The sequence below is a fragment of the Aspergillus glaucus genome (assembly GCF_001890805.1).
Source record: "Aspergillus glaucus CBS 516.65 unplaced genomic scaffold ASPGLscaffold_17, whole genome shotgun sequence".
Lineage (NCBI taxonomy): Eukaryota > Fungi > Ascomycota > Eurotiomycetes > Eurotiales > Aspergillaceae > Aspergillus > Aspergillus glaucus.
Window position 1 is genome coordinate 574,320 of NW_019170469.1, and position 24,030 is coordinate 598,349.

The following is a 24,030-nucleotide window of genomic DNA, read 5'->3' on the forward strand; positions in this document are numbered from 1 at the left end:
AAAAAAAAAAAAAAAAAAAAAAAAAAGGTCGAAGAAGAAAAGAGAAAAAGCAAATGGGTATAATAAAAGGTCAACACGGAAGAAGCGATGAGAAACGGGCAACTTGTCGAATCGAAGAGTCGTTGACCGGTTAGAAACCCGTGGTGGTTCCGATTGCAACCAGTACAACCTATCGAGTCAAGTTAGCGATTGAGCAAAGTTAAACTGTGGCAAGGAGGGCTTACAATAATAGTAATGATGGTGATGCCCACGGGCACCATCCAACGGTTGAGGTTCCTCCACCACCGAGCATTGTCATGTCGACGTCGCTCAAGGTCGTACAATCTTGCCAGGAGTGTCACTTCGCTTGCGGGGGTCCCCTCGAGGTCGATGTCGGGCTTGGGAGGCAATGGCAGGAATGCAGCCACAATCCAGGCTGAAACTGGTTAGTATGCAGTCTGAAACGAGAATACTGTAAGGGGACTTACCAAGTGGGAAGATGAACCCAAAGCAAAACGCCCAGACTTGAAGATTCCTCCGTCCAAGGAGCGGTTCCATCCGCGAGTCCAACGAAGGTGCAACCCAGTTACTAGCCTGAGTTTCTAGCCTTTGCCGGTCCGCATACAAATGAGGTGACCAGCTGTGTCGCAACTGATAGAACATCCCCGTCGGCGGTCGCGATGTCGGTGGGGGAGCAACCCAATGACTGCGTGGATCCCGGGGATCCTCCGAGGCTGACCGCGGATTGCTCTCAATCGCACGGATACCAAGTCGGGTCATGGGTCGGCTGGCGTTCGACGGGTGAGCGCGATGGCCTCCAGAGGATTGTCTGGTGCTGACAAGCGACAGAGCGGAATTCACCGCATTCCCATCCCGGTAGTACACCTTGGCCCAGTTCGGAACCAGATTGGTAAGGAAGCTGGAGGTGGTTGCCCGACTCCGCATGCTACCGGTCCGTCGCGAATCGGCGGAGGGAGTGCTGACGTGGCCCGAACCCGCATTGCGAACTTGGAGATTGGTGACATTGCCGACGTTCTCATCCGAGTCACTGACCAGCCGCAGAGAAGTGTCGTGTTTGGACTGATGGACCACTGCGCTGGAAGGTCGAGCGGGTTCTGCTGTTGAGCGCCCGCTCGAGGGTTCGTCCGCGGCGCCTGCAAAGCTGTTGTCGCATTCAGCGGACCATTGCGAGGGTACAGTAGACAAATGGGAGGTGATGCGGCTTTCGGAGCGTTCGGGGATGGGTTCGTGGAGGGTGGAGGAATCGTAAGAGGTAGAGCGCGGCTCCTGGTGCGAGGTTTCGACCCAGGAGCTGGAGGAGGAAGGAGCACGGATGGTCGGGTACTGGACGTGAGCACCGTTGTCAACAACGGCTTGAATCTCAGAGTCGGGACCGCTCTGGGACGAGGAGGCCTGGGAGTGGGAGTGGCTGCGGACGGAGCGCGAGCGGTCGCGTTCGTGGGAGGAAGTCTGGGACTGGGCTGAACCGTGGATGGATTGATAAGGAGGAGTAGAGTGGAAGGAACGGGCGGCCCAGCTGGACTGTTCCGAAGGCGAACCATGGATCCAGGGGGTAGCCCCGATGTGCCGAATGACGGTACCCAAGGAATTGGCGGACGAGGAAATAGAATTGGAACGATGGGTGACGGATTCCGAGTTGGATGGGGTCCCGAGGCGCATGAAGTTGACGCTGGAGGTATCGGTGTAGGTGACAAAGTTGGGACTCGAGGGCGCGATGGAGGGCGGGCCGATGGGAACGATATTGGGACTGGAGCTGTCACTGGGGTGACGAGAGGACGCCAGAGAGGCGACGGTCTTGACAGTGCGAGCGGGCGGGAGGCTCACGTCGTCACCAGAAGAGATAGTTTTCTTGTCGTCCTCATAGAGCTTGAAGGTCTGGTCGTCATCGTCATCCTCGTTCCCCTGAGAGGGCGTCGGGTACGAAGAGTGGGTGGACTCGGGGTCGTGCAGCCAGCTCTGGGAATTGTGAATGAAATCAACCCAGGAGTCGCTACCAGAGGCTTCCAGGGTACTGCTTTCCGCTAGACCAGTGCTAGGCTCGCCGGAGAGAATGGACGAAACGCGGGAAGGGGTTGTCGAGGTCTGCGGCGGAAAAAGTTGTTGCCCCTTGCCGGGATTGGGGAGAAGCACGTGTTCCGGCTTGGTCGGGAAGGGGGAAGAAGCATAGATGGCCTCGTGGGGGTAACTGGAGTAGTCGTGGTGGAAAGGATAGTCGTTCTCGTGCTCGTCGCTGTTATGGGTGCTTTTGGAGCGAACATGGTGTAGGGAGGCGGGAGGAGAGGCGGAATTGGTATGCGAATGCGAGCGTTCATGAAGGGCTCTGCGAGGAGATGTGGTGGATTGATTCGAACGCATGATTAAAGCATATTATGGTGTTACTATATTGTCGAGGGTGCTTTTTGGAACCGAGGATAAACAATAATTATATCAGATGATAGGTAATATTAGGGGTAAAAAGGTACAGCTGCAGTTTTAAAAGAATGACAGGACACGACCAGAGTAAAAAGAATGACTGGATTAAAGCATAATAAAGAGTGACTTAACAGCAACAAAGAACGACGGCACTTGAAGAGAAAAAGAGAGAAAAAAGAGATGAAAAGAGAGGGCGAGGGCCGGCAGTAATAAAAGACACAATCAGAGATTGGCCCAACACAGGAACGAGAGCTGCAGAGACGCTATACCCTATTTAGGGGGCTGAAACACGCTTAAATACGCAATGACCAGCCGGGCATCAGTGACGAACTCTTCTATATAAGGACACCCCCTGATAAATCGCGTCTAGAATAGCGGAATAGGAGAATAGGAGAAGTATATAGTCGGGTATAGACAGAAGTATCGTTGCATTCGATCGCATGTCTTTGTACTAGCTAGACTATGTGCAAATACTTGTGTTTGCATAATGTAGATCGATGGATCTGCCAACTCACAGTGGAGTGACAGCAGCGGTGAGATTACTCGTCCAGCATAATTAAACCAATTGGAGATCCCAATCCATCCCGAGGCTGTGACCCCTGTACAGGTACAGAGTACTCTAATATATATCCCGAGTAAGGCGTGCTTGTGTCTATCTTTATCCAGCACTCGGGATGCGGAGCCGATGAACAGGGTGTAAACAATCACCACTGCCTGAGGTGTCAATGGTGTCCACTTAGTCATCACGTGTCATTGTCTGGTCTTGATATTGTCCTGTTGGTATATCTTCTCTTTCTTCTGTATATTTATTTTATTCTTCCATATATTTGGTCTCAACAATGGCGCCTGTCTCCCTTCTCGCCCGATTCAAAAGTCTCTACTCCGGACGCGGTATGTCACCCTCATCACTATCACGAGCGCTACTAACATGAACAGATGAACCCGTCCTGTCAGTCAACATGGCTGCTGTAGCTTCGGTATATGGCATGTCTAGTTAAACTTGGAAAATACTAACATGTAAGTAGATTCTTCTGACTCTCGCCTACGTCGTACCATTCTACGTCTCTTCCATCACTCGCCCATCGCCCAGTCTCAGTCGCGATGCTCCATCAGTCATCCGCGCGCGAATCCGCGCCGTCACTCTATCCACACTGGGTGGCTCCCTCGTGGTCCTCTGGATGATTCTAAGCAAAACCAATGCGCCTCTCGACCACGCTCTTCATCTCCTGGGCTGGTGGCCTATCGCCCCCAGCGACATCTTCCGCTCGTTACTTCTCACGGCCATTCTATTCCTAGGCCCCCTCTTTGAACGAGGAATCGCCGAAGGTGAATGGCGAGAATGGATCCACGGCGGTAGAATCTCCGAATCCCTCCGTGGCTGGATGGGTTGGAGAAACTACGTGGCCGGGCCTGTCACTGAGGAAATCATGTTCCGATCAATCATCATCACTCTGCATCTCCTCGCTAAAGTATCTTCCGGACGCATTGTCTTCATCGCACCTGTGTACTTTGGCATTGCACATGTCCACCACTTCTACGAGTTCCGTCTCACTCATCCCGACACTTCAATTCTGCTTGCTCTTCTCCGCTCTTTCGTTCAGTTCACCTATACGACTATCTTTGGCTGGTACGCCAATTTTCTCTACCTGCGCACTGGCTCACTGTTTCCTGTTATCCTCGCCCACAGCTTCTGCAACTGGTGCGGCTTGCCCCGATTCTGGGGACGCGTCGAAACTGGTGTCGCTCTGGCACCACCCGTCAAAGGTAAAGATGACGAGCGCGAGCGGAGTCCAATCTACGTGACTCCCGGAGAACTAGGAATTGGATGGACAGTAGCGTACTATGTGCTCCTTGTCGTCGGGGCTGTTGGATTCTGGTATGCTTTGTGGCCGTTGACGGAGTCGAGTCATGCTTTGGCGGGTTTTTGATGTCATCTTGGAGCTTGCTGTTTTGGGATGGGATACGAGTCATGTGTAAGATATACAGGTTTATCGAATAGTATTTTAGACTAGTCATGTCAGGTACCAATGTCATATACGGCATATAATACCCAGTCCATTCCGTAGTATAGCCCAATATAACGCAGTAAACCCACTATACGAGTCAATGGAGACAGGATTCTGCTCCTGCCCGCTTGACTACAATCATGTGTATTTGAGAGTGATATCTTACCGGTCCATATTTACCGCTGATCACCTCGGAGATCCTTGCACTCACCCATACAGCACTTCAATGCCACGTATAACGAGCACAGAAATACATATTAGACACGAAAGTCACCCTACCTCTAGGATTCAGAACACCCAATTCGAAACGACAACCATGGTAAAAGCTACAGTTATCCACGAGTTCAATTCTCACTTCACCAACACGCAACCCCAAAATCAGGAGCCAGTATGCGTCTTCGCCGGCGCAACAAGCGGCATCGGCGCCGCCACCCTCACATCCATAACTTCAATTCTGCGTAACCCAACCCTCTACATTCTGGGCCGATCAGTGTCACGCTTCGCAATTCAGCAAGAAAAACTACATTCCCTGAATCTAGACGCCAAAATCGTGTTTCTCGAAGTCGATGTTTCATTGCTATCAGATGTTGACAAAGCTTATGAACGGATTCAGAGAGATGAGTGGAAGGTGGATTATCTATATATGAGCGCGGGGTTGGTGCCGCTGAACGGAGCGGAGTGTATGTCAACCGCCATGGAATGGGCTGCGAATGCTAACGGTTGCAGATACAAAAGAAGGTCTGGAGATCTGCTTCGCGCTGCCATACTACACCCGCATCCGCCTAATCTCAAATCTTCTCCCGCTTCTCTCAATCACAGAATCCGCGCGTCCTAAGCGTTCTCAACGGCGGGAACGAAAAACCCCTAATAGAAAACGACCTCGCCCTCGAAATTAACAATGGTAAAAACTGGTCCCCGCTAACTGTTCTTGCTTTCGAGTACCTGGCAAACAACCATAAAGAGATGACATTCATACACGCTTTCCCGGGCTGGGTACAGACGGATATCTTTTCCCGCTTAACACCTCCAGAATCTTCGGGGGTGTTTTGGAGAATGGCCCTCGCGACTATCCGCAATGTTGTGAAAGTGATTAGGAATATTTTTGGTGTTTTTGCGGAAGAGAGCGGGGAGAGGCAGGCTTATCATCTTACATGCGGTGGTTTTGGGCCGGGGTATGTGTGGCGGATTGATAATAAGAGCGAGGTGATTAGGAGGGATCGTTTTTTGGGAAGGTATTGGGAGGGTGCATGGGCTGAGAGAGTTTGGGAATTTACGGCAAGGGTGTTTGAGAAGGTTATTCGATAATTCTTGGCTCTAGAAGTACATAACAGTCTGATGATACTGGGCCAATGAAATCCATTTCGAGCACGAGCTCTCGCATTTCTTTGGTAATGTATAACTCCAATCGGTCGAACTGCGTAGCTTATCGGCTCTAGTTCAGGGACGCGCATCATGAAAGCTTTTTGGCCGAACACATTCGCCTGGTAGATCGCAGAAAAACATTTCTTCTGACAAAGACCTCTGTCGTGTTTAAATGTGCCTGATACGTGGGGTTGAACCTGGGTATTCCTGCTTGTAAGAACCCATCGGGTATTCTAATCCCATAAACCCCTTTTTGTATGTTGATATCATTTGATGGCTCATTGGTGATTGCTTGCACAGAATTCCCATATGACCTTCTGTCGTATTGCTCATGAGAAACTTGTGGAACTCGCGTGGATGAGTCTCAATGCGCCGCCTAGCAAGTGTATTTGTGGCCAAGCGCTGCCAAAAGATTCGACAGTTTATTACATCGAATGCATCTCTCTGATATCATATGGCCTTTTTATAATTGTCCCGTATTTGCGCTTTCTGGTCTGCTGAAATGGTCCCCACGGTTATATGGACGTATAACTCGAGAATACTGGAGCACAGAGGATATACCTGTCGTCTTCGTCGGTTGAAACAGCCTTGTATACGGCAAGCCCACTGATTATAGAACGATCTTGGGTGATTATATGTTGTGTGGTTGAACGAGAGTCGAATATGTCTTTATCGTGACTTGTATATAAAACAGTTGTGGCAGTGCTGTTGACTACATGAGCGAGTTCGATACGTCATGACTGTCGGGCTTCCAATTTCAGTCAGCACTTCAATGTAAAGCAAGGGAGCCATAGAGACTCATTATTACCTGTAAATGAACTGGATCACGCAAGCATTTTATAACGTGGTCTTCCTTGGTAATGGTATAGAGGCCTCTAATGTCAACTCGCTGCTCATGGCCTGCAAATAGGCTGCCTTTGCCTTTGGACAAGTATGGTCAACTGAGATTAATCAGATAAAAATTGTATGTTGATGTGGGTACATATATAAGGACCGACAGAACTCAGTAGAGAGTATGGAGAAAGATGACGGGGCCGAAGAAAATGCGAACAACAAATACACGCGATGCCATACTGGCTTAATGATCTGTAGCCGCGGATGATAGACTACATTAATGCGCCCTTGGTTTGTGGAAACTACAAGAACAAAGGGCTATTAACAATTCTCCACCAACAGAATAAGACATACACAAAGATCTAGTTGAATCATATCAATGATTCAACAAAACTGATCAAGTAGTGGGCCTATGGCGCAACGGTAGCGCGTGTGACTCCAGATCACAAGGTTATCTGTTCGAATCAGGTTGGGCTCATTCGTTTTTTTTAGGTAGTTTTTTATTTGATACAAATATTCGATCTTAAATTGAATTCGAAATTCTTATTGATTCTTTTTGTCTTCTCGAAGTAACAATGCAGATCAATGGCAAGAAGACGACGAATAATAATAAATCGAGTGTCACGGAGTGGGAGCGGGAGCGGGAGCTAGCGGTATGATGTGTTTGGCTATCCGTACTTTGGCCTGTTTGGATATAGGGCATAGACGCCTTCACACACGCTAGATAGTTCAGCGCAGGCAGGCCCAGCTTCTTTCTTTCTCTCCTCATGTTAGCATTTCATCAGATAGTCTACCAATGGAAGGGAAAGAAAAAAGAAAGAAAGAAAAAAGAAAGAAAGAAAAAAAAATTATGAGCCCAACCTGATTCGAACAGATAACCTTGTGATCTGGAGTCACACGCGCTACCGTTGCGCCATAGGCCCATGACTTGTTAAAGTTTTGTTATGTTAATTATATGAGGGAGTTTTTACGACATTCACCTTTTTCAAAGGAAAATATAGCCGATCAATAATGGTTTGAAAATTAATTATAGTTTTCATGCTTAGAAATCTATAGTTTGCTCGAGATTATTTGGGAAACTATTTGGTTTCATCGATTCCTGGTTCTGGGTCTAGGCTGCTACCCCTTGAAATGTCGGGACTCACGAGAGGATCTACATCTAGTAGGCTCCAGGCTCCGGTTTGAGTGACAATATCAGTTAGATGCAAGAGACGGAAACGTGGCTATGGTGAACGTCTGCCTGCATATGCTGTGCTGATCTTCTATTATATTTAGGTGCACCGCCGCGGGGTTCAAATATATATTCCGGATGTAGAGCACAATACCCCATCCAAATCCAGGGGCACCAGCGCAATGACACAAGAAGACTGGTAGATCATTTGGTCCGCTGCACCCAAAGACCAGCGCGTAGAATGGAGGTTCCTTCTTGATGAAGGAGCACCCACTGACGCCTCACTAGAGCACATACTCTGCCGCGCCATCGTGAGCAAAGACTACGATCTAGTTCAAACCTGTCTCTCCCACAACGCCCAGCTCAATGACTGGGTCTACGGCGCCGTCGTCTGCAGGTTAACTATTGACCTAATGCGCATCTTTATCCCAGCCGGCCTGGATGTAAACTACCAGAATGATCGAACTGGTGGATATGTTGCGATGACTGCGTCCAGCGGAAGTCTTGAATTCACACGATTCCTACTCGAGCATGGCGCGGACCTGAACATAAACCTGCTAGCTGATTTTTATCCAGCGCTCTGTGTTGCCGTGGGCAATGACAACATCGAAATGGCTGAGTTGTTGATCCAATACGGGGCACGGGTGAATGGGCTAGGTGCGTTGGGGGCAGCGGCGAAACGGAAGCGGTATGCAATGATGGAATTTCAGTTCAGACATGGCGCGGATGTAAATGATGATGCGAAGGAGTGTGATGATGTTGTTATAGGTTGGCTACCGGGGACGACGGCGTTGCATGAGGCTGCTGCAGTGGGAGATGTTGATGTCCTGGAGTATCTAATCCAGCGGGGAGCCGATCTGGGTTTGAAGGATTATTATGAGCGGACGCCTGCTATGGTGGCCCGCGAGGAGGGTCATCAGGAGGCAGCAAACTTCTTGAACAACATGCCGTAGAATAGAGCTGTAGCCTGTAGGAGTATACGGAGTAATACTCCGAAGGTGAATGGATCTCGGACTCGGCCTCGGAAATTGCGGAGTTTAGCTGACATTTATGATTTATCTCTCCGGATTTTCAACTCAAGAAAATCACTGTCTGCGCAACAATGAAACTACGACTACAACCGCTTTGGCGGTCGCCTTTTGGCACTCTCAGACCTCACTCACAAATACGCTTTGCCAGCCGCCTGCGCGCCCGTCTCGATATCCCCCCTCCATTCCCCGTCACCAAATCATGTCCCGAACCCAGTTGCGATTGCCCGCCAACGCCTGCGATGCCAGAGGGGCTTCCGGTTGATTATGAACAACCGTTGAATGGAACCATGGCTGCATATGCGCAGCAGTTGTTAATCTGTACCGGGCAGCGGGATTGGACGAGTCGCATTGAGGATGATGGGAAGGAGGAGGGTTGGGGGGATCTTGCAAGAGGATTGAAGAAGTTACTTGGGCGTGGTGGTCCTTATGCTGACGTATGTGTTGACCGAGGTATAGCATGGATGTTGCTGACCGAGATTGAAGCCGTTCAATAATATCCTCGTTTCGAACTCCTCACTGTCCGCGTCCTCGTCCTCCTCGTCCGCTTCGGCCTTTCTCTTCCCCAGCTTTAAATACTTTCCCTCGATCCCCGTCGCCGATCAAGATGCAACGGATTCGAATCTGTCAAGCTTCGTCCAAGCCTTCCTCCTCCCCGAAAAACTACACCCCATGCAAGAAGCCTCCCTCCCCGAGTCCAAACGAGACCAACTAGTCCGTGTCCCAAACTTAGCATCCCAATTCCCCGGCGCAATCGACATCCACCAATCCCCCGTAATCCTCATCTGCGGCCACGGCGGTCGCGACATGCGCTGCGGAGTTATGGCACCAGTCCTTGAAACCGAATTCGACCGTGTTCTCTCCGCGCGCGGGTTTTCTACTTCCATTAGTGATAACAAGACAATCGACAACCCGGAGCACGCCCATATCGGACTGATCAGCCATATCGGGGGACACAAGTATGCTGGGAATGTGATTATCTATGTTCCACCGGGGATGAAGATGCGCGATAGTGCTCCCAACCCGCTGGCCGGGAAGGGTATTTGGTATGGACGTGTTGAACCAAGGAATGTAGAGGGGATTGTCGAGGAGACTGTTTTTGGGGGGAAGGTGGTTACGGATCATTTTCGGGGTGGGATTGGGAGAGATGGGGGGATTTTACGGTTGTAGAAGAGGTCCTGTATATGAAGAATTACCGATGACATAGGTACTAGAGGTATCTAGGACAATTGATGTAAATGTACAGAGTATTGCTGTGTTTTGTAGATGCAAACTGAATCTATGATGTAGACGCTAATCCTAATCGGGACGGAAGTTCTCCGCGTCAACAATTTGACGGCGGTTTTCTTCCTTGCAGAACCTTGATCAATGGCTCGATCTCGACATTCAGTTATGAGACAATGAAGTGATATCCAGTCAACATGCTCTCCCTTTTACGACTACGACAAAACCCAACCTGCGCCCTCGCACAGGGCCGCAGACTCACCACCACCATCTCCCCGAAACCCTTCATCCGACTCGCAACAACCTCGACCTCCTCACTCCCCCGAAAACTAGACCTTCTCGCCCTCGATCGAAAATGGCAAGAAAAATGGCAGCGACAACAGCAACAACTACCTCCTCAAACCGGTGACAACGAGGGCAAACCGAAATCCTACATCCTCTCCATGTTCCCCTACCCCTCCGGAACCCTGCACATGGGCCACCTCCGCGTCTACACGATCTCCGACGTCCTAGCACGCTTCTACCGCATGCGCGGACACGATGTCCTCCATCCAATGGGCTGGGATGCATTCGGGTTACCGGCAGAAAATGCAGCAATAGAGAGGGGCGTTGATCCGGCAGAGTGGACAAAGGACAATATCGAAAGGATGAAGGAGCAGTTGAGGAGTATTTCGACGACTTTTGATTGGGATCGTGTATGTATGTCTTTATCTCGCCTGTCGGGGCTTGGGTTGGATTGGGTGAGGGCTAATAATGGTGGGTGTGGGTAGGAATTGGCGACTTGTGCGCCGGAGTTTTATGAGCATACGCAGCGGATTTTCCTGATGTTGTATCAGAAGGGGTTGGCGTATCAGGCTGAGGCATTGGTTAATTATGATCCGGTTGATAAGACTGTTTTGGCGAATGAGCAGGTGAGTCATTCTAGATATATAAGTTACGGACAGGGCTGATTGGCAGGTCGATGCAAATGGTTTCTCATGGCGGTCCGGCGCAAAAGTCGAGCAGCTCAAATTGAAACAATGGTTCTTCCGCATTACTGCGTTCAAAGAAGCTTTGTTGAAAGATCTGGATTCGTTGTCTGGTGGCTGGCCCGAACGAGTCTTGTCCATGCAGCGCAACTGGCTTGGGAAATCGGATGGTGCTAAGGTCAAATTCCCGGTTACTGTCAACGATGTCCAATCAGGTGTTAATGTGTTTACCACCCGGCCCGATACGTTGTATGGTGTCGAATACTTGGCTCTCTCGCTGAACCATCCTATCGTTCAGCAGGCGGCTGAGACGGATGAAGGACTACGCAAGTTCTTGGATGAAGCGGCGTCGCTGCCGTCTGATTCCAAGGCTGGTTACAAGCTACATAACGTCTGGGCATCGCACCCGCTGCATATCATCGACAAGGAGAGTGAACATATCGCCCGGAAACTTCCAGTTTTCGTGGCTCCGTATGTCCTCGGTGATTACGGCGAGGGTGCTGTTATGGGTGTTCCGGGGCACGACTCTAGAGACCTAGCCTTCTTCAAGGAGAACGTGAACCCGGAGTTCATTCCACAAGTTATTGGCGCGGAGGCGCAAGCCGCGCCGGCGGACACGGGCGTCCTCCCCGCCGCGGACGCCAAGGCTTTCACGCACGAAGGCTACTTGACTTCCCGCTGCTGGAAATATCAGGGCCTGCATTCGCAGGAAGCAAAGAAGCAAATCGTCACCGATCTCAACGCCGTCGGGCACGGCGAAGTAGTCGAGCAATGGCGGCTGCGCGACTGGTTGATCAGTCGACAGCGCTACTGGGGTGCTCCGATCCCCATCATCCACTGCGATAGTTGCGGTGCGGTGCCGGTGCCAGATGACCAGCTACCGGTGCAACTGCCCAAGCTCGAAGGCGACTGGCTCAAGGGGAAGAAGGGTAATCCGCTCGAGTCGTCAGAGGAATGGAAGCGCACTGAATGCCCTAGTTGCGGACAGCCTGCGACCCGCGACACTGACACGATGGACACATTTGTCGACTCGTCGTGGTACTATCTGCGGTTTTTGGATGCGGCGAATAAGGAGCAGCCGTTTTCGCCGGCATCTGTTAGACCGGTAGACGTCTACATTGGCGGTGTTGAACATGCCATCCTGCATCTTTTGTATGCCCGTTTCATCTACAAATTCCTTGCACAGTCTGAGTTGTTCCCTGAGATCGCACGGAATAGTGATATGCTGAAAGCGCCGCCGGAGCCGTTCCAGACGCTTTTGTCTCAGGGAATGGTTCACGGAAAGACATATTCGGACCCGTCGACTGGTCGATTCCTGCACCCGTCCGAAGTGGATTTTAGCGGTGGTCCTGACAAGCCTGTTATCAAGGACACCCAAGCCACGCCCCAGGTATCGTTCGAAAAAATGTCCAAGAGCAAGCACAATGGTGTAGATCCCACTGCATGTGCACACCGGTATGGAGCCGATGCGACACGTGCGCATGTGTTATTCGCAGCGCCGGTGAGCGAGGTTCTTGAGTGGGATGAGGCGAAGATCGTGGGTATCGAGCGGTGGTTCGGTCGGGTGTGGAAGCTGGTGCTGGATGTGCGGGAGCAATTGAATAAATCGGAGTACCGGGTTTCCGAGGCGGGACTGCGTGCCGACCACGCGATACAGTTGCCGTTGCTGCCGTCGCTGAGTGATGCTGATGCGGATGCCGTGCTCGCCACGCATCGGGCCATCACTTCAGTCACACAGTGCGTTGAGCGCAACCCGTACGGACTGAACACAGTGATTTCGGATCTGATCAAATTAACCAATTCGCTGTCCTCCTCTTCGAATCTCTCCCCTCTGACCCTGTACCTTTGCGCCTCCTCCCTACTCCGTCTCCTGGCACCAATTGTGCCAGCCTTGTCCTCGGAGGGATGGGAAGTTCTTCATGAAGCAGTCCTCGAGCGTCAACCCGAGACACCCGCCCCAGCCATCTTCGCTGCGCCCTGGCCGACACCTCTCCTCACCGCGGAACAAGCAGACACCCTGTCCGCGCGCGGGGGCCAAACCGTCGCTGTCCAGGTAAACGGCAAGATGCGCTTCACGGCAACCATTCCGCGACGACTGTCACCCACGACGGAGAAGCCGGATGTGCAGGAGGAGCAGGATTGGGTGGTGAGTCGAATTCTGGAGACGGATGAGGGACGGGTATGGTTGCGAGAACGGAATGACTGGGAGAAGCGGAGACGGGTGGTGGTGGTGAAGGGGGGGAAGTTGGTCAATGTGGTTTTTTGATTGCAGTACCGTGTATATTAGTTGGAGGTGTTCTTCGTATAGAATGATTGTGCGTCGTTTCGTGTCAGTCTGGATGAGGGGAACTGTCAGTGTCAGACCGTGCCGTGCCACCGTGGATCTCCCCTCATACTCGGGGATGTCGGAGAATCGGGAATAGACAGGGTTCCCCGTGAAGCAAGCGTAGGATACAGTGTACAAAAATGGAAAAACTACGATAGACAGAGGTGCCTGAACATTAGCTAGGAATAAATTGCCTGTTCAGTCGGACGAGTAACCATTCGTACCCCTCTTACGGAACTCTGTATACTACTGCAGCTGTACTCTGAGTGGTGAGGGGCCCCCTCATTAGATAAGCCAACCCCTCATGCGGGGCAGCACGCCACGGAGAAATTACTCTAGCAGTAACAAGCATCTGTCGACCTTTCACTGACTCGAAGTGGTCTGTTTTCTAACTACCGAGCCGACGATGGAAATCTCCCGGTACATTAGGTTAACTATGTTAGTAGTAGCTAAGTCCGCGGACTTTGTACCTCCAAGTAACTCCAACTATGCCATGGTGTCCCTCCGTCCGGGGCCAGTGAACATACGTAATGGGGTAATGTAGAAGACCCCACATGAATAAGAGTTGATCATGTGTTTTGTTTGTATGTATGCTGAGAGACGGCGGAAGTTAATACACAATTGCTGAGAGGGAAATAAACCGAGAAAGGGAATAAAATGAGAATACCCTGTACTTCATACAATTGATGTTATATTCTATTCTATGTGTAGAGTAAAGAAACAGGATAATTATTCCCATTAGGTAGGGCTCTTCGGTATTGATGACGATGCGGAGTCCGTCAGTTCATCCGGATCTCCAGCACTACTCTTAGCACAAGTTCACGTACTCCGAGTACTATGGATACTACTTGACACTAACTAGTTAGTACTACTACCGTGGATGCAGGAAAGAAAAAAGAATTAACGTGATCCACGCCTATAAATGCCACTTCCTCTTCCCGAGAATTTTAACTCTCATCTTCATCACTTTCTCTCTCACATTAACTCCAATTGTCTCGCCGTTCGCATTCGGTAAGTTCCCTAAATTTCTTCTTTGGATGACGTTTTTCCTTTCTCCCGCATACATCATCTCTTCTCCTCTCTTCTCTTACTTTTTTCTCTCTTGCGTACTCGCCTGCGCTCTCCCCGCGTCTCCAACTCACCTCTCACTGCGACGCTCACTTCACACTCAAGTTAAATACCTGCTAACGCCCTCTCCTCCAGCTATCTTCCATCCCCATTCCCTCTAATTCAATTTAACCACACTCAATCAACACAATGGTATTTACTCGCTCTCTTTCCCGTCAACTTGGACGGTCCTCTACTCTCTTCTCCGCCGCAGGGTCCTCAAGACCTGCCTTCCGCCCTACTCCGTTGGCGGGGGCTTTCTCCGGTGCACGTACGCTAACTGCTTCTGCGAGCCGACAGGGTAAAATTCTCATGGTTCTCTATGATGTATGCTCTTCCTTTTCCCCCGTCTATCTACTTGAATATAATCTAACTCCTACATAGGGCGGTCAACACGCCAAGGACCAGCCCGGCCTTCTCGGTACCACTGAGAACGAGCTTGGTCTGCGCAAGTGGCTCGAGTCTGAGGGCCACACCCTCATCACCACCTCCGACAAGGATGGTGAGAACTCGACCTTTGACAAGGAGCTTGTTGATGCTGAAGTCATCATCACCACTCCGTATGTTCCATGTTCCGCGCTGGAAGTATAGAGGATTGGTGCTAATCTGAACAGCTTCCACCCCGGTTACCTGACCGCTGAGCGTCTGGCCAAGGCTAAGAACCTCAAGATTGCCGTCACTGCCGGTGTTGGCTCTGACCATGTCGACCTCAACGCTGCCAACAAGACCAACGGCGGTGTCACCGTCGCTGAGGTCACCGGCTGCAACGTCGTCTCCGTTGCTGAACACGTTGTCATGACCATCCTCACCCTGGTCCGCAACTTCGTCCCTGCCCACGAGCAGATCCGCAACGGTGAGTGGGACGTTGCTGCCGTCGCCAAGAACGAGTTCGACCTCGAGGGCAAGACCGTTGGTACCGTTGCCGTTGGCCGTATCGGTGAGCGTGTCCTCCGCCGTCTGAAGCCCTTCGACTGCAAGGAGCTCCTCTACTACGACTACCAGCCTCTGGCCCCCGAGGTCGAGAAGGAGATTGGCTGCCGCCGTGTCGAGAACCTCGAGGAGATGCTTGCTCAGTGTGACATTGTCACCATCAACTGCCCCTTGCACGAAAAGACCCGTGGTCTCTTCAACAAGGACCTCATCTCCAAGATGAAGAAGGGTAAGTACCCCATACCCCCCCACGTGTAACATACGCATGCTGACCAGTCAGGTTCTTGGCTCGTCAATACCGCTCGTGGTGCCATCGTCGTCAAGGAGGATGTCGCCGAGGCCATCAAGTCTGGTCACTTGAGAGGCTACGGTGGTGACGTCTGGTTCCCTCAGCCCGCTCCCAAGGACCACCCGCTCCGTTACGTCCAGGGCCCCTGGGGCGGTGGCAACGCCATGGTTCCTCACATGTCCGGTACCTCAATCGACGCCCAGATCCGGTACGCCCAGGGTACCAAGGAGATCTTGGACAGCTACTTCTCTGGCCGCTTCGACTACAAGAACCAGGACCTCATCGTCCACGCTGGTGACTACGTCACCAAGGCTTACGGCCAGCGCAAGTAAGCTTAGGTTGAAGCGAAAGGGGGTAAAAATTTGCATAGACAGGAGGATTTTATATATACCGGTGTTTTATGAGGCAATGACTGAACTAATCGGCCATTACTCTGGTAGGATGGCCTAGGATGATACCTGAATATATTTTCTTATTTACTTTACACTTTATTTATACTTCACTTTATAGTTTCTTATATGCAGTAGTGCAGTATGCAGCTTGCCACCGTCAATAAACCTCCGTAGCTTGCCAGTGTACAAACTTCCGAATATGCATAAGTGATGCAGGGATAAAATGCCAAACGCCGTAGCTATATTATACAGTATTCACAGCCCATAAAAGAAAGAAAATCAACGACGCCCTCTATCCTCCTCCTCATCACTATCATCCATAAACCCCTCCTCTAAATCCCGACTCAACCTTGCTTCGGACTCCGGCCTACTATTCCACCTCCTCTCCAACTCCCTCCTCCTCGCCGGATCCATATGCATCCCGACCATAATCTCCCCTTCCGCATCATCAATGCTGACATTATCGTGATGATCCCCACCAGGCCCGGCCACGCTATTCCTCCGCCATGGGAACGAGGACGACGAGCGAAGGATGCAGCGCATGAGGGTGTTGCCGATGCGGTCGCGGACGGAGGAGGTGTGCGCGGAGATGGTGTGTAGGGGGAGGTAGTGGGCGTAACGTTGGTGATAGTGCCGGAAGAAGGGGAGGATGAGGTAGGAGAGGAGGACGTAGAGGGTTAGGGAGATTGTGGCGGGAATTAAGAGTGTCTGTTCAGTGTTAGTGTTATTGTAGTACAGTGGAATTGCTTGGATGGATACCTTTGCGATTGAGGACATCTTGTGAGTACGGAGGCCCTGGGGGCGGGTACTCCCAGCGCCAGTCTTCTTGTACAGAGCACTGTGTACTTGTAGGTAATTCTGCAGCTGCAGATTCAACAACCGCTCTTCATGCTAACAATGCACAATTCAATTATCTCTGGTCAAGATGTGCTGCGATTGCGACTCCTTAGTCACGTGACCTACATCAAGCCAGCCAATAACAAACAGTTCTCGCCCCGCAGATGACTCAGCACCCCGACTTAGACGCCGTCTCCCACTCCCCCTAAACGCCGCCCGTGCATCCAGCCCTGACGTGCCGAAAAGGGACGGTTTCAACCTGTTCTCTTCCTAAAAAAGAAACGATTCAAAGCGCCGCGTGAAGAAAGAAGAAGATTCGCATGATCCGCTTGGGCTCTGTGTTTGGTTCGTCGTGAGCCGGACCAGTGCGAGTTGCAGCGCTACCACTACTTATCCATACCCTGGGCTGATCGTCCCTGTCGTCTTTCCCCGTCCCCTTTGTGGGAGTACATACATTCTCAATACAACAGTACATACAAAGATAAGGACGGTGTTTCTGGAGAAAAGAGGGATTGGTTTGATTTGATTCTTACACACTCCCCCTTTCCCTTTGCTTGTCCTCCTTTCGCGCTCTTTTCGCTATCGTTTCGCTCTCTTTCTTTCTACCGTTGCTCCGCAACAAGCTAAGACAGGATTCAGCTTCTTGAAAAGGTTGAATTAAAAGTCGAAGTGTCCGTCGTTAATCTACTTGATCCAATCCCGCTACTTTACGAATCTAAAGGGTAGAATTAGAGCTCATGCTTTTCCCGCGGTCCCCCAGCGACGCTCGTCAAGATGCCATCTTCCACGTCCGCACCTGATAAATCAAGACAAACCTCGGCGGGAAAATCGTTCTTTGGGAGGAAATTGCACAAAGAGAAGCCGGTAGAGATTCGCCATGAAAGCAGCAGCACAAGCAGTCTTGGCGATCTGGAGAATCTCGCGCCGCCAGGAAGTGCCGCCGGTTCTCGCTCGTCGCGGCATTCGAATAAACGCACTTCCGTCCAATCTATCGATAATAACCCCTACGATCTCGATTCTGGCAGTATCGCGCCCTCGGCTGGTGTGATTACGTCCATTCCTTTTGAAAGCACCCCTTCCGATACCCGTAACCCGATTCCCGTGGATTATCTGTCCAATGCGTCGTCGCGGAGAGAACCGTCGCCTCACCATTTAGCAAAAGGTGGTGGGGATTTCCATCAGTATCCGGTGTTTAATCCGTCCGCGGCTCAAGCACCGAATTACTACTCCCATCCAACCGGTCCTCGTCCGCCGCCGCATGCTTCGAATATGACTATGAGTGGGAGTTCAACAGGTGACAGGGGCCCGCGGTATCAGCAGTGGGGGAGACCGGGCAGTTCGGCCACAAATGCGCCATTCAGTCATAATTCCTCTTCGACTTTCGATTCCTCTCAGAACTCCCGCCTCTCGCTCGATCAGATGAGTCTCCATTCGTCCGTTTCGTCAAATACACGAGGCTCAAACTATTTCTCCGCCGACGGTTCAAACCGCACGATTACGACTGCACACTCCGATCGAAATAACCTCACACCCAGTGGAAGTTCCAGCCGATTATCGACCGTATCGACTGCGACTACCGGGCCCCCGCCGATCGTCCCAGAACAATACCTTGCTCGACCCCGAGATGACCGTATAGTGGATCAACTATTCTTGGAGTTGATGCAGAAGCGAGGTTGGCAAAATCTTCCGGAACAGGCGAAACGGCAGATGTTGGCATACCCGGCTTCGAAAAAATGGACTCTTGTACACCAGGATCGTTTAACGGAGTTACAAGGCGAACAGAAGCGGAGGCAGAATGCCCGGCAGACTCATGGTCATGATGGGCCTGTGGGGATTCTCGAACGAGCTGATGAGGAGGGAAGCCCGGAGTGGTATGTCAAGAAGGTTATGGATGATACGATTACGTCCAAGCAACTTGCCAGTTTGAGTGTCAGTTTGCGAACACAGCCAATTAGGTACGTTTCTTTGCATCTAATTTTTGCCATTCGATACGGTGCTAACAATTCCACAGCTGGGTTAGGGCATTTGTTGAAGCACAAGGTCAAATCGCATTGACAAATGTGCTCATCAAAATTAACCGGAGAAAGGCTTCTGGGCCTGTTCCCGCACCTCCGACTGGTGATAAGGATTTGGACCGCGAATATGACATTGTCAAATGTCTGAAGGCGCTGATGAACAACAAGTATGGTGCCGACGATGCTCTCGCACACCAGCAAGTCATCGTTGCGCTCGTCACTTCCCTGCTGTCGCCCCGGCTGAACACAAGGAAACTAGTCAGCGAAGTCCTGACCTTCCTTTGCCATTGGGGTGAGGGCGAGGGCCACCTGAAGGTCCTCCAGGCCATGGACCATGTCAAGAATTACCAGGGCGAAACGGGCCGCTTTGATGCCTGGATGCGGATCGTCGAGGTTACGACAGACGGCCGTGGTAAGATGGGCAGTTTGGTCGGTGCCAGCGAGGAGTATCGGAGTGGAGGTATTGGAATGGAGAACTTGCTCATGGAATATGCCGTTTCGACCATGATCCTCATCAACATGATGGTGGATGCACCGGAGAATGACCTGCAGCTCCGATGTCACATTCGGGCCCAGTTCATCTCATGTGGTATCAAGCGTCTGTTGACGAAGATGGAGGGCTTCCAGTATGAGGTGATCGACAAGCAGATTGAACGGTTCAGGGAGAATGAAGCCATCGACTACGAAGATCTCCTCCAGCGGGAGGGCAGCAGCGTCAAGGACAGCATCGAGGGCGAGGTCAAGGACATGTCCGATCCGATGCAGATTACCGATGCCATCGCCTCTAGGATCAACGGCAGTCGCGCACACGACTATTTCCTTTCGGCCATGCAGCATATGCTGCTGATCCGCGAGAACTCCGGCGAGGATGGCCTGCGGATGTTCCAGCTCGTGGATGCGATGATGAGCTACGTCGCTATGGACCGGCGGTTGCCCGATCTGGATTTCCGGCAAGGGTTAACGTTTACCGTGCAGAGTCTCTTGGATCGGCTTCACACAGATGCAGAGGCTAGGCAGGTGTACGATGAATCGCTGGAAGCCCGGCAGATTGCCGAAGCGGCGATTGCGGAGCGCGATGAGATGAAGGCGCAAGTGGAACTTGGCGCCGACGGTCTCGTCATGAAGCTGCAGAAGCAGATCGATGAGCAGACGGGCATCATCGAGCTGCAGGCTAGGCAAAACGAAGCTATCAAGGCGGAGGTTGCCGATGTGCAGCGACTGCGTGCTCAAGAGTTGCAGCGCAATGAACTCGAGACCCGTGAGCTGTATCTCATGCTCCGTGACGCCCAGGACATCGCCGCGTCGAATGCGAAGAAGAGTAACGTCGCGGAAACGGACCCGTCCCAGATGAGAGGTATCATGGACCGTGATCAGTTGCTGGGGAGGTTGGAGAGACAGCTGGAGCGCACCAAGACCCAATTCAAGTTGGAAGGTAGGGTTTGGGGCCAGCATGGACCGTCTGATCGTCTGCGTGAGTTACGTGAGCAGATGGATGGAGAGGCCGAACCTAGTGACGATTTCGAGGAGCAAGCTCGTCTGAATTTGGATAACAACGCTTTGGGATCTGTGCACCGCAAGAGAAGCCATGCTGGCTTGGCCAACGAAGCGGACGAGAAAGGACAGCCGATCTATGTCCCGCGGCCCCGGATGGACCCTTCGCAGGCGACTGGTCTGCTTGGAGAGATCGCTTCCAAGGTTCCCAAGATCGATGCCGATGTCCCTGGAGCGGTGGACGAGGAGGCTACTCCCAAGCCACCTACAGGACCCGAAGACGAAGTCGCTGCCGAGGAAGCCAAGACCGGTCTCGAGGGCGCAACACCAGACAAGGCCGGAGCTGCTGTTCCTCCTCCCCCTCCTCCTCCTCCTCCTCCTCCTCCACCACCACCTCCGGGAATGGCTGGGATGCCTCCGCCGCCTCCGCCTCCGCCGCCGCCGCCGCCGCCAGGTGGTGCGGTTGGTATACCTCCCCCTCCTCCTCCACCTCCACCACCGCCGCCGGGTGGTGCAGGTATTCCTCCCCCGCCTCCGCCTCCCCCTCCTCCGGGCATGGCTGGGATGCCTCCGCCGCCTCCGCCCCCGCCGCCGCCAGGTATGGCTGGCGCAATGCCTCCACCACCTCCACCACCGCCTGGTATGAAGTTTGGAGCGCCCCCGCCACCTCCGCCGCCTGGTGCTGGGGTTGGAGGCTGGAGAGCCAATTACATGGCTTCTCAGGGTGTGCCTGGCGCTAAGACGGGTATGATGCCATCGATCCGGCCTAAGAAGAAGCTTAAGGCTCTGCACTGGGACAAGGTGGATGCTCCGCAGGTCACGGTGTGGGCATCGCATGCTCCGACACCGGAGGACCGAGAGGAGAAGTATTCGGAGCTTGCCAAGAAGGGTGTGTTGGATGAAGTTGAGCGGCTGTTCATGGCGAAGGAGACCAAGATCTTCGGACGCAGTAACGCGGCCAAACAGCGCAAGGACAAGAAGCAGATTATCTCCAACGAGTTGTCCAAGACGTTCCAGATCGCAATGGCCAAGTATTCTCAGTATCCGCCTGAGGAGATCGTGCGGATGATTATTCATTGTGATGCGGAGATTCTGGATAACATGGTCGTCATGGAGTTCCTGCAAAGGGACGAGATGTGCACGATTCCCGAGAACATCTCTAAGCTGATGGCGCCGTATAGCAAGGACTGGACGGGTCCTGATGCCGCCAGTTCCGATCGGGAGCAGGATCCTAGCGAACTTACAAAGGAGGATCAGATCTACCTGGCTACTGCTTTCGAGTTGCATCATTACTGGAAGGCTAGGATGCGTGCGCTTGCTCTGACACGGTCGTTTGAGCCGGACTACGAGCACATTTCGGCCAAGCTTCAGGATGTGGTTAAGGTTAGCGAGTCGTTGCGCGACTCGGTGGCCTTGATGAACGTCCTCGGATTGATTCTGGACATTGGTAACTTCATGAACGACGCCAACAAGCAAGCTCAAGGATTCAAGCTCGGTTCTCTCGCGCGTCTGGGTATGGTCAAGGATGACAAGAACGAGACTACCTTCGCCGACTTGGTCGAGCGTATTGTCCGCAACCAATACCCCGAGTGGGAAGGCTTCGTGGATGAGATCACCGGCGTCGTCAATATCCAGAAGCTCAATGTCGACCTACTCCGCCAGGACGCTAAGAAGTACATCGATAATATCAAGAACATCCAGGGGTCCTTGGACGCGGGTAACCTGAGCGATCCGAAGAAGTTCCACCCGCAGGATCGTGTTAGTCAAATCGTGCAGCGGAGTATGAAGGATGCTAGGCGGAAGGCGGAGCAGATGCAGTTGTATCTGGAGGAGATGGCGAAGTCGTATAATGATATTATGGTGTTTTACGGTGAGGATAGTGCGGACGAGAACGCGAGACGGGATTTCTTTGCCAAGTTGGCTGCGTTTGTGATGGAGTGGAAGGTGAGCATCGCTCGTTCCTATGTGCTTGGATTTGTGCTAACATGAACTTCTAGAAATCCCGAGAAAAGAACATGACCCTGGAAGAAAGCAGGAAGCGTACGGAGGCGTCGCTGGCTCGCAAGCGTATGAACATGAACACTGCTCTTGCGAATGGTGCCGGTACTGCTACCGAGGCGCCCAACTCGCCTGCTACTAGCGGTGCAATGGACTCGCTACTGGAGAAGTTGCGTGCCGCTGCTCCTCAAGCCAGAGACCAGCGTGACCGTCGTCGCCGTGCCAGATTAAAGGAACGACACAATGTCCGCGTCGCATCGGGACAGCAAATCCCCGAGGACATTGGAGCGGAAGAGGGCGCGGAAGCAAACGAGGCCGAGAGCAATGCCGGACAGGCCAAGGATGATGATGGCGCCACTGCCGCGGAGTCTGGTATATTGAGTCCTCCTGGCCAGGATGCCGATCGAGGCGCTAGTCCGGAGCCTCAGTCCGAGAGCGAAGACGTCGCCGACCGCGCTGCAAGTATGCTCCAGGGCTTGCGAGACAACACAGGGGATAATGAGCGTTTGCGAAAACGGAGAGAGAGTGCCGAGGAAGAACGGCGCAAACGCCGGATGAGACGACGCAATGGCCCCACCAGCGGCAGCAAGGATAGCGGTGATGGCACTGGTGGTTTATCGTCTGTCAAGGAACCAGATCCAATGTCGCCTCCGGGGACAGCGGATTCGAATAATACAGATGATGCTAGCTCGCAGCCGCCGTCGACGCCAGCGATTGTTGTCTCGCCGAATGATGATGACCAGCATGATCGGTCGCCTGATGATAGTCGGCCGAGCAGTAAGCGGGATTCGGAGCCTGAGTGATTTTTTTCTCTCTTTTTTTCTCTCTTTTTTCTCTTTACCCCTTCTTTTTGAAACATTTTACCTCTTTCTTTTATTTTCATCTACTGGTAATGTTTGATTGATACACCAACTGATGTCGTCTCGGAATCCCCTTTTTCTACTATGTCGATCAGTGTATAATATTTCTTTTCTTTTCTTTCCGACTGATTTCTAGCCCTGATCTTCTCTTTTTGTTTCTCTTCTCTTCTTGCTTTTTTTTTTTTTTTTTTCTTCCAGTACCCCTTGTGCATTGTGTTTCTATTTCCGTTCCTTCTCATTTCCTTTTCTCAACATTCCACATCATACGGCTTCATATCCTGTTTCCATTTCCTGTACATAATGCCTTATCTGACCATAGCCATGTGTCTGTCTCTATCTCTCTGTCTGTTCTGTTTCTATATCCGCTTGTTGTTGTCGTCTTGCATCCTGTCGTGGTGGATATCTTGACTTGTCCGGTATGGCCGTGTATGTGTCTCTTTGAATCGCAGGCGTGACGAAGCGACGCGTTGTTGGTATATCTCCATGCATTTGACTATTTGGTCTTGGGTTTTCTACTTGGTATAGTATGAATTGATAAATAGATTGTGCTTCATCACTGTACTGTATGTACTCTGTAACGTAATCCACGGCCGAGCCGTCCACACGGCCGTCCCGTCCACTTCCTCCGCAATTTTCCAACAATCATACTTCAACGCGTCATTTTGTCACCACCATCATCTAAAATGCCTCTTTCTCAAGAAAATCGAATTCAAATGGCCATCAGCGCGTATAGAAGCAAAAAAATTCAATCAAAATCAAAGGCAGCAGCAGTTTTTGGGG

General features: G+C 51.8%; 10 protein-coding genes and 2 non-coding genes across 12 annotated transcripts in view; 9 read left to right on the forward strand and 3 right to left on the reverse strand.

Annotated features, from left to right (window-relative positions):
* Window positions 1–182: 182 nt before the first annotated feature.
* ASPGLDRAFT_131634 (putative serine-rich protein) lies at window positions 183–2,355 on the reverse strand (the record flags this gene model as incomplete). The annotated part of the gene is made up of 2 exons (XM_022541062.1): window positions 183–415; window positions 468–2,355. The coding sequence occupies 2 exons, from the start codon at window positions 2,353–2,355 to the stop codon at window positions 183–185; spliced, it is 2,121 nt and encodes a 706-aa protein (XP_022398660.1).
* Window positions 2,356–3,112: 757 nt separating this feature from the next.
* On the forward strand, window positions 3,113–4,466 carry ASPGLDRAFT_49956 (CAAX prenyl protease RCE1). The gene is made up of 3 exons (XM_022547206.1): window positions 3,113–3,303; window positions 3,349–3,389; window positions 3,438–4,466. The coding sequence occupies exons 1-3, from the start codon at window positions 3,252–3,254 to the stop codon at window positions 4,338–4,340; spliced, it is 996 nt and encodes a 331-aa protein (XP_022398661.1). The 5' UTR covers window positions 3,113–3,251; the 3' UTR covers window positions 4,341–4,466.
* Window positions 4,467–4,734: 268 nt separating this feature from the next.
* On the forward strand, window positions 4,735–5,805 carry ASPGLDRAFT_1497323 (uncharacterized protein; the record flags this gene model as incomplete). Its single annotated transcript, XM_022542071.1, has 2 exons — window positions 4,735–5,098; window positions 5,145–5,805. 2 exons carry the CDS (start codon window positions 4,735–4,737, stop codon window positions 5,312–5,314), a joined length of 534 nt encoding a protein of 177 aa, XP_022398662.1. The 3' UTR covers window positions 5,315–5,805.
* A 253-nt stretch (window positions 5,806–6,058) lies between these two features.
* Window positions 6,059–6,528, forward strand: ASPGLDRAFT_49959 (uncharacterized protein). The gene has a single exon (XM_022547207.1). The coding sequence runs from the start codon at window positions 6,090–6,092 to the stop codon at window positions 6,279–6,281; it is 192 nt and encodes a 63-aa protein (XP_022398663.1). The 5' UTR covers window positions 6,059–6,089; the 3' UTR covers window positions 6,282–6,528.
* A 492-nt stretch (window positions 6,529–7,020) lies between these two features.
* On the forward strand, window positions 7,021–7,092 carry ASPGLDRAFT_t122. Its single transcript has one exon. It is a non-coding gene; the product is annotated as a tRNA-Trp (tRNA).
* A 373-nt stretch (window positions 7,093–7,465) lies between these two features.
* Window positions 7,466–7,537, reverse strand: ASPGLDRAFT_t123. Its single transcript has one exon. It is a non-coding gene; the product is annotated as a tRNA-Trp (tRNA).
* A 661-nt stretch (window positions 7,538–8,198) lies between these two features.
* ASPGLDRAFT_27847 (ankyrin repeat domain-containing protein) lies at window positions 8,199–8,738 on the forward strand (the record flags this gene model as incomplete). The annotated part of the gene is made up of 1 exon (XM_022543697.1): window positions 8,199–8,738. One exon carries the CDS (start codon window positions 8,199–8,201, stop codon window positions 8,736–8,738), a length of 540 nt encoding a protein of 179 aa, XP_022398664.1.
* Window positions 8,739–8,843: 105 nt separating this feature from the next.
* ASPGLDRAFT_49960 (sucrase/ferredoxin-like domain-containing protein) lies at window positions 8,844–10,106 on the forward strand. Its single transcript, XM_022547208.1, has 2 exons — window positions 8,844–9,250; window positions 9,300–10,106. Exons 1-2 carry the CDS (start codon window positions 8,888–8,890, stop codon window positions 9,981–9,983), a joined length of 1,047 nt encoding a protein of 348 aa, XP_022398665.1. The 5' UTR covers window positions 8,844–8,887; the 3' UTR covers window positions 9,984–10,106.
* Window positions 10,107–10,185: 79 nt separating this feature from the next.
* Window positions 10,186–13,540, forward strand: ASPGLDRAFT_49963 (leucine--tRNA ligase NAM2). The gene is made up of 3 exons (XM_022547209.1): window positions 10,186–10,732; window positions 10,808–10,948; window positions 10,995–13,540. The coding sequence occupies exons 1-3, from the start codon at window positions 10,235–10,237 to the stop codon at window positions 13,269–13,271; spliced, it is 2,916 nt and encodes a 971-aa protein (XP_022398666.1). The 5' UTR covers window positions 10,186–10,234; the 3' UTR covers window positions 13,272–13,540.
* Window positions 13,541–14,588: 1,048 nt separating this feature from the next.
* On the forward strand, window positions 14,589–15,989 carry fdh (formate dehydrogenase (NAD+) FDH1; the record flags this gene model as incomplete). The annotated part of the gene is made up of 4 exons (XM_022541060.1): window positions 14,589–14,765; window positions 14,823–14,998; window positions 15,053–15,597; window positions 15,649–15,989. The coding sequence occupies 4 exons, from the start codon at window positions 14,589–14,591 to the stop codon at window positions 15,987–15,989; spliced, it is 1,239 nt and encodes a 412-aa protein (XP_022398667.1).
* Window positions 15,990–16,328: 339 nt separating this feature from the next.
* On the reverse strand, window positions 16,329–16,826 carry ASPGLDRAFT_27850 (uncharacterized protein; the record flags this gene model as incomplete). The annotated part of the gene is made up of 2 exons (XM_022543698.1): window positions 16,329–16,757; window positions 16,809–16,826. 2 exons carry the CDS (start codon window positions 16,824–16,826, stop codon window positions 16,329–16,331), a joined length of 447 nt encoding a protein of 148 aa, XP_022398668.1.
* An 834-nt stretch (window positions 16,827–17,660) lies between these two features.
* Window positions 17,661–24,030, forward strand: part of ASPGLDRAFT_68391 (uncharacterized protein) — a gene marked incomplete at both ends in the record, with an annotated part of 10,004 nt that continues 3,634 nt past the window's right edge. Inside the window, 3 exons of the mRNA XM_022549251.1 lie at window positions 17,661–18,841; window positions 18,898–22,336; window positions 22,390–22,762. Coding sequence (XP_022398669.1) covers window positions 17,661–18,841; window positions 18,898–22,336; window positions 22,390–22,762 — 4,993 coding nt within the window. The remainder of the gene's footprint in view (window positions 18,842–18,897; window positions 22,337–22,389; window positions 22,763–24,030) is intronic.

Excerpts from the sequence above, each read along its gene's own strand:
- ASPGLDRAFT_49956 (XM_022547206.1), top strand. The coding sequence starts at position 3,252 with ATGGCGCCTGTCTCCCTTCTCGCCCGATTCAAAAGTCTCTACTCCGGA. Across the intron at positions 3,304-3,348 it reads AAGTCTCTACTCCGGACGCG|ATGAACCCGTCCTGTCAGTC; the intron begins GTATGTCACCCT and ends TAACATGAACAG. Across the intron at positions 3,390-3,437 it reads ACATGGCTGCTGTAGCTTCG|ATTCTTCTGACTCTCGCCTA; the intron begins GTATATGGCATG and ends ACATGTAAGTAG.
- ASPGLDRAFT_49959 (XM_022547207.1), top strand. The coding sequence starts at position 6,090 with ATGACCTTCTGTCGTATTGCTCATGAGAAACTTGTGGAACTCGCGTGG.
- ASPGLDRAFT_49960 (XM_022547208.1), top strand. The coding sequence starts at position 8,888 with ATGAAACTACGACTACAACCGCTTTGGCGGTCGCCTTTTGGCACTCTC. Across the intron at positions 9,251-9,299 it reads GTGGTGGTCCTTATGCTGAC|CCGTTCAATAATATCCTCGT; the intron begins GTATGTGTTGAC and ends CCGAGATTGAAG.
- ASPGLDRAFT_49963 (XM_022547209.1), top strand. The coding sequence starts at position 10,235 with ATGCTCTCCCTTTTACGACTACGACAAAACCCAACCTGCGCCCTCGCA. Across the intron at positions 10,733-10,807 it reads CGACTTTTGATTGGGATCGT|GAATTGGCGACTTGTGCGCC; the intron begins GTATGTATGTCT and ends GGGTGTGGGTAG. Across the intron at positions 10,949-10,994 it reads CTGTTTTGGCGAATGAGCAG|GTCGATGCAAATGGTTTCTC; the intron begins GTGAGTCATTCT and ends GCTGATTGGCAG.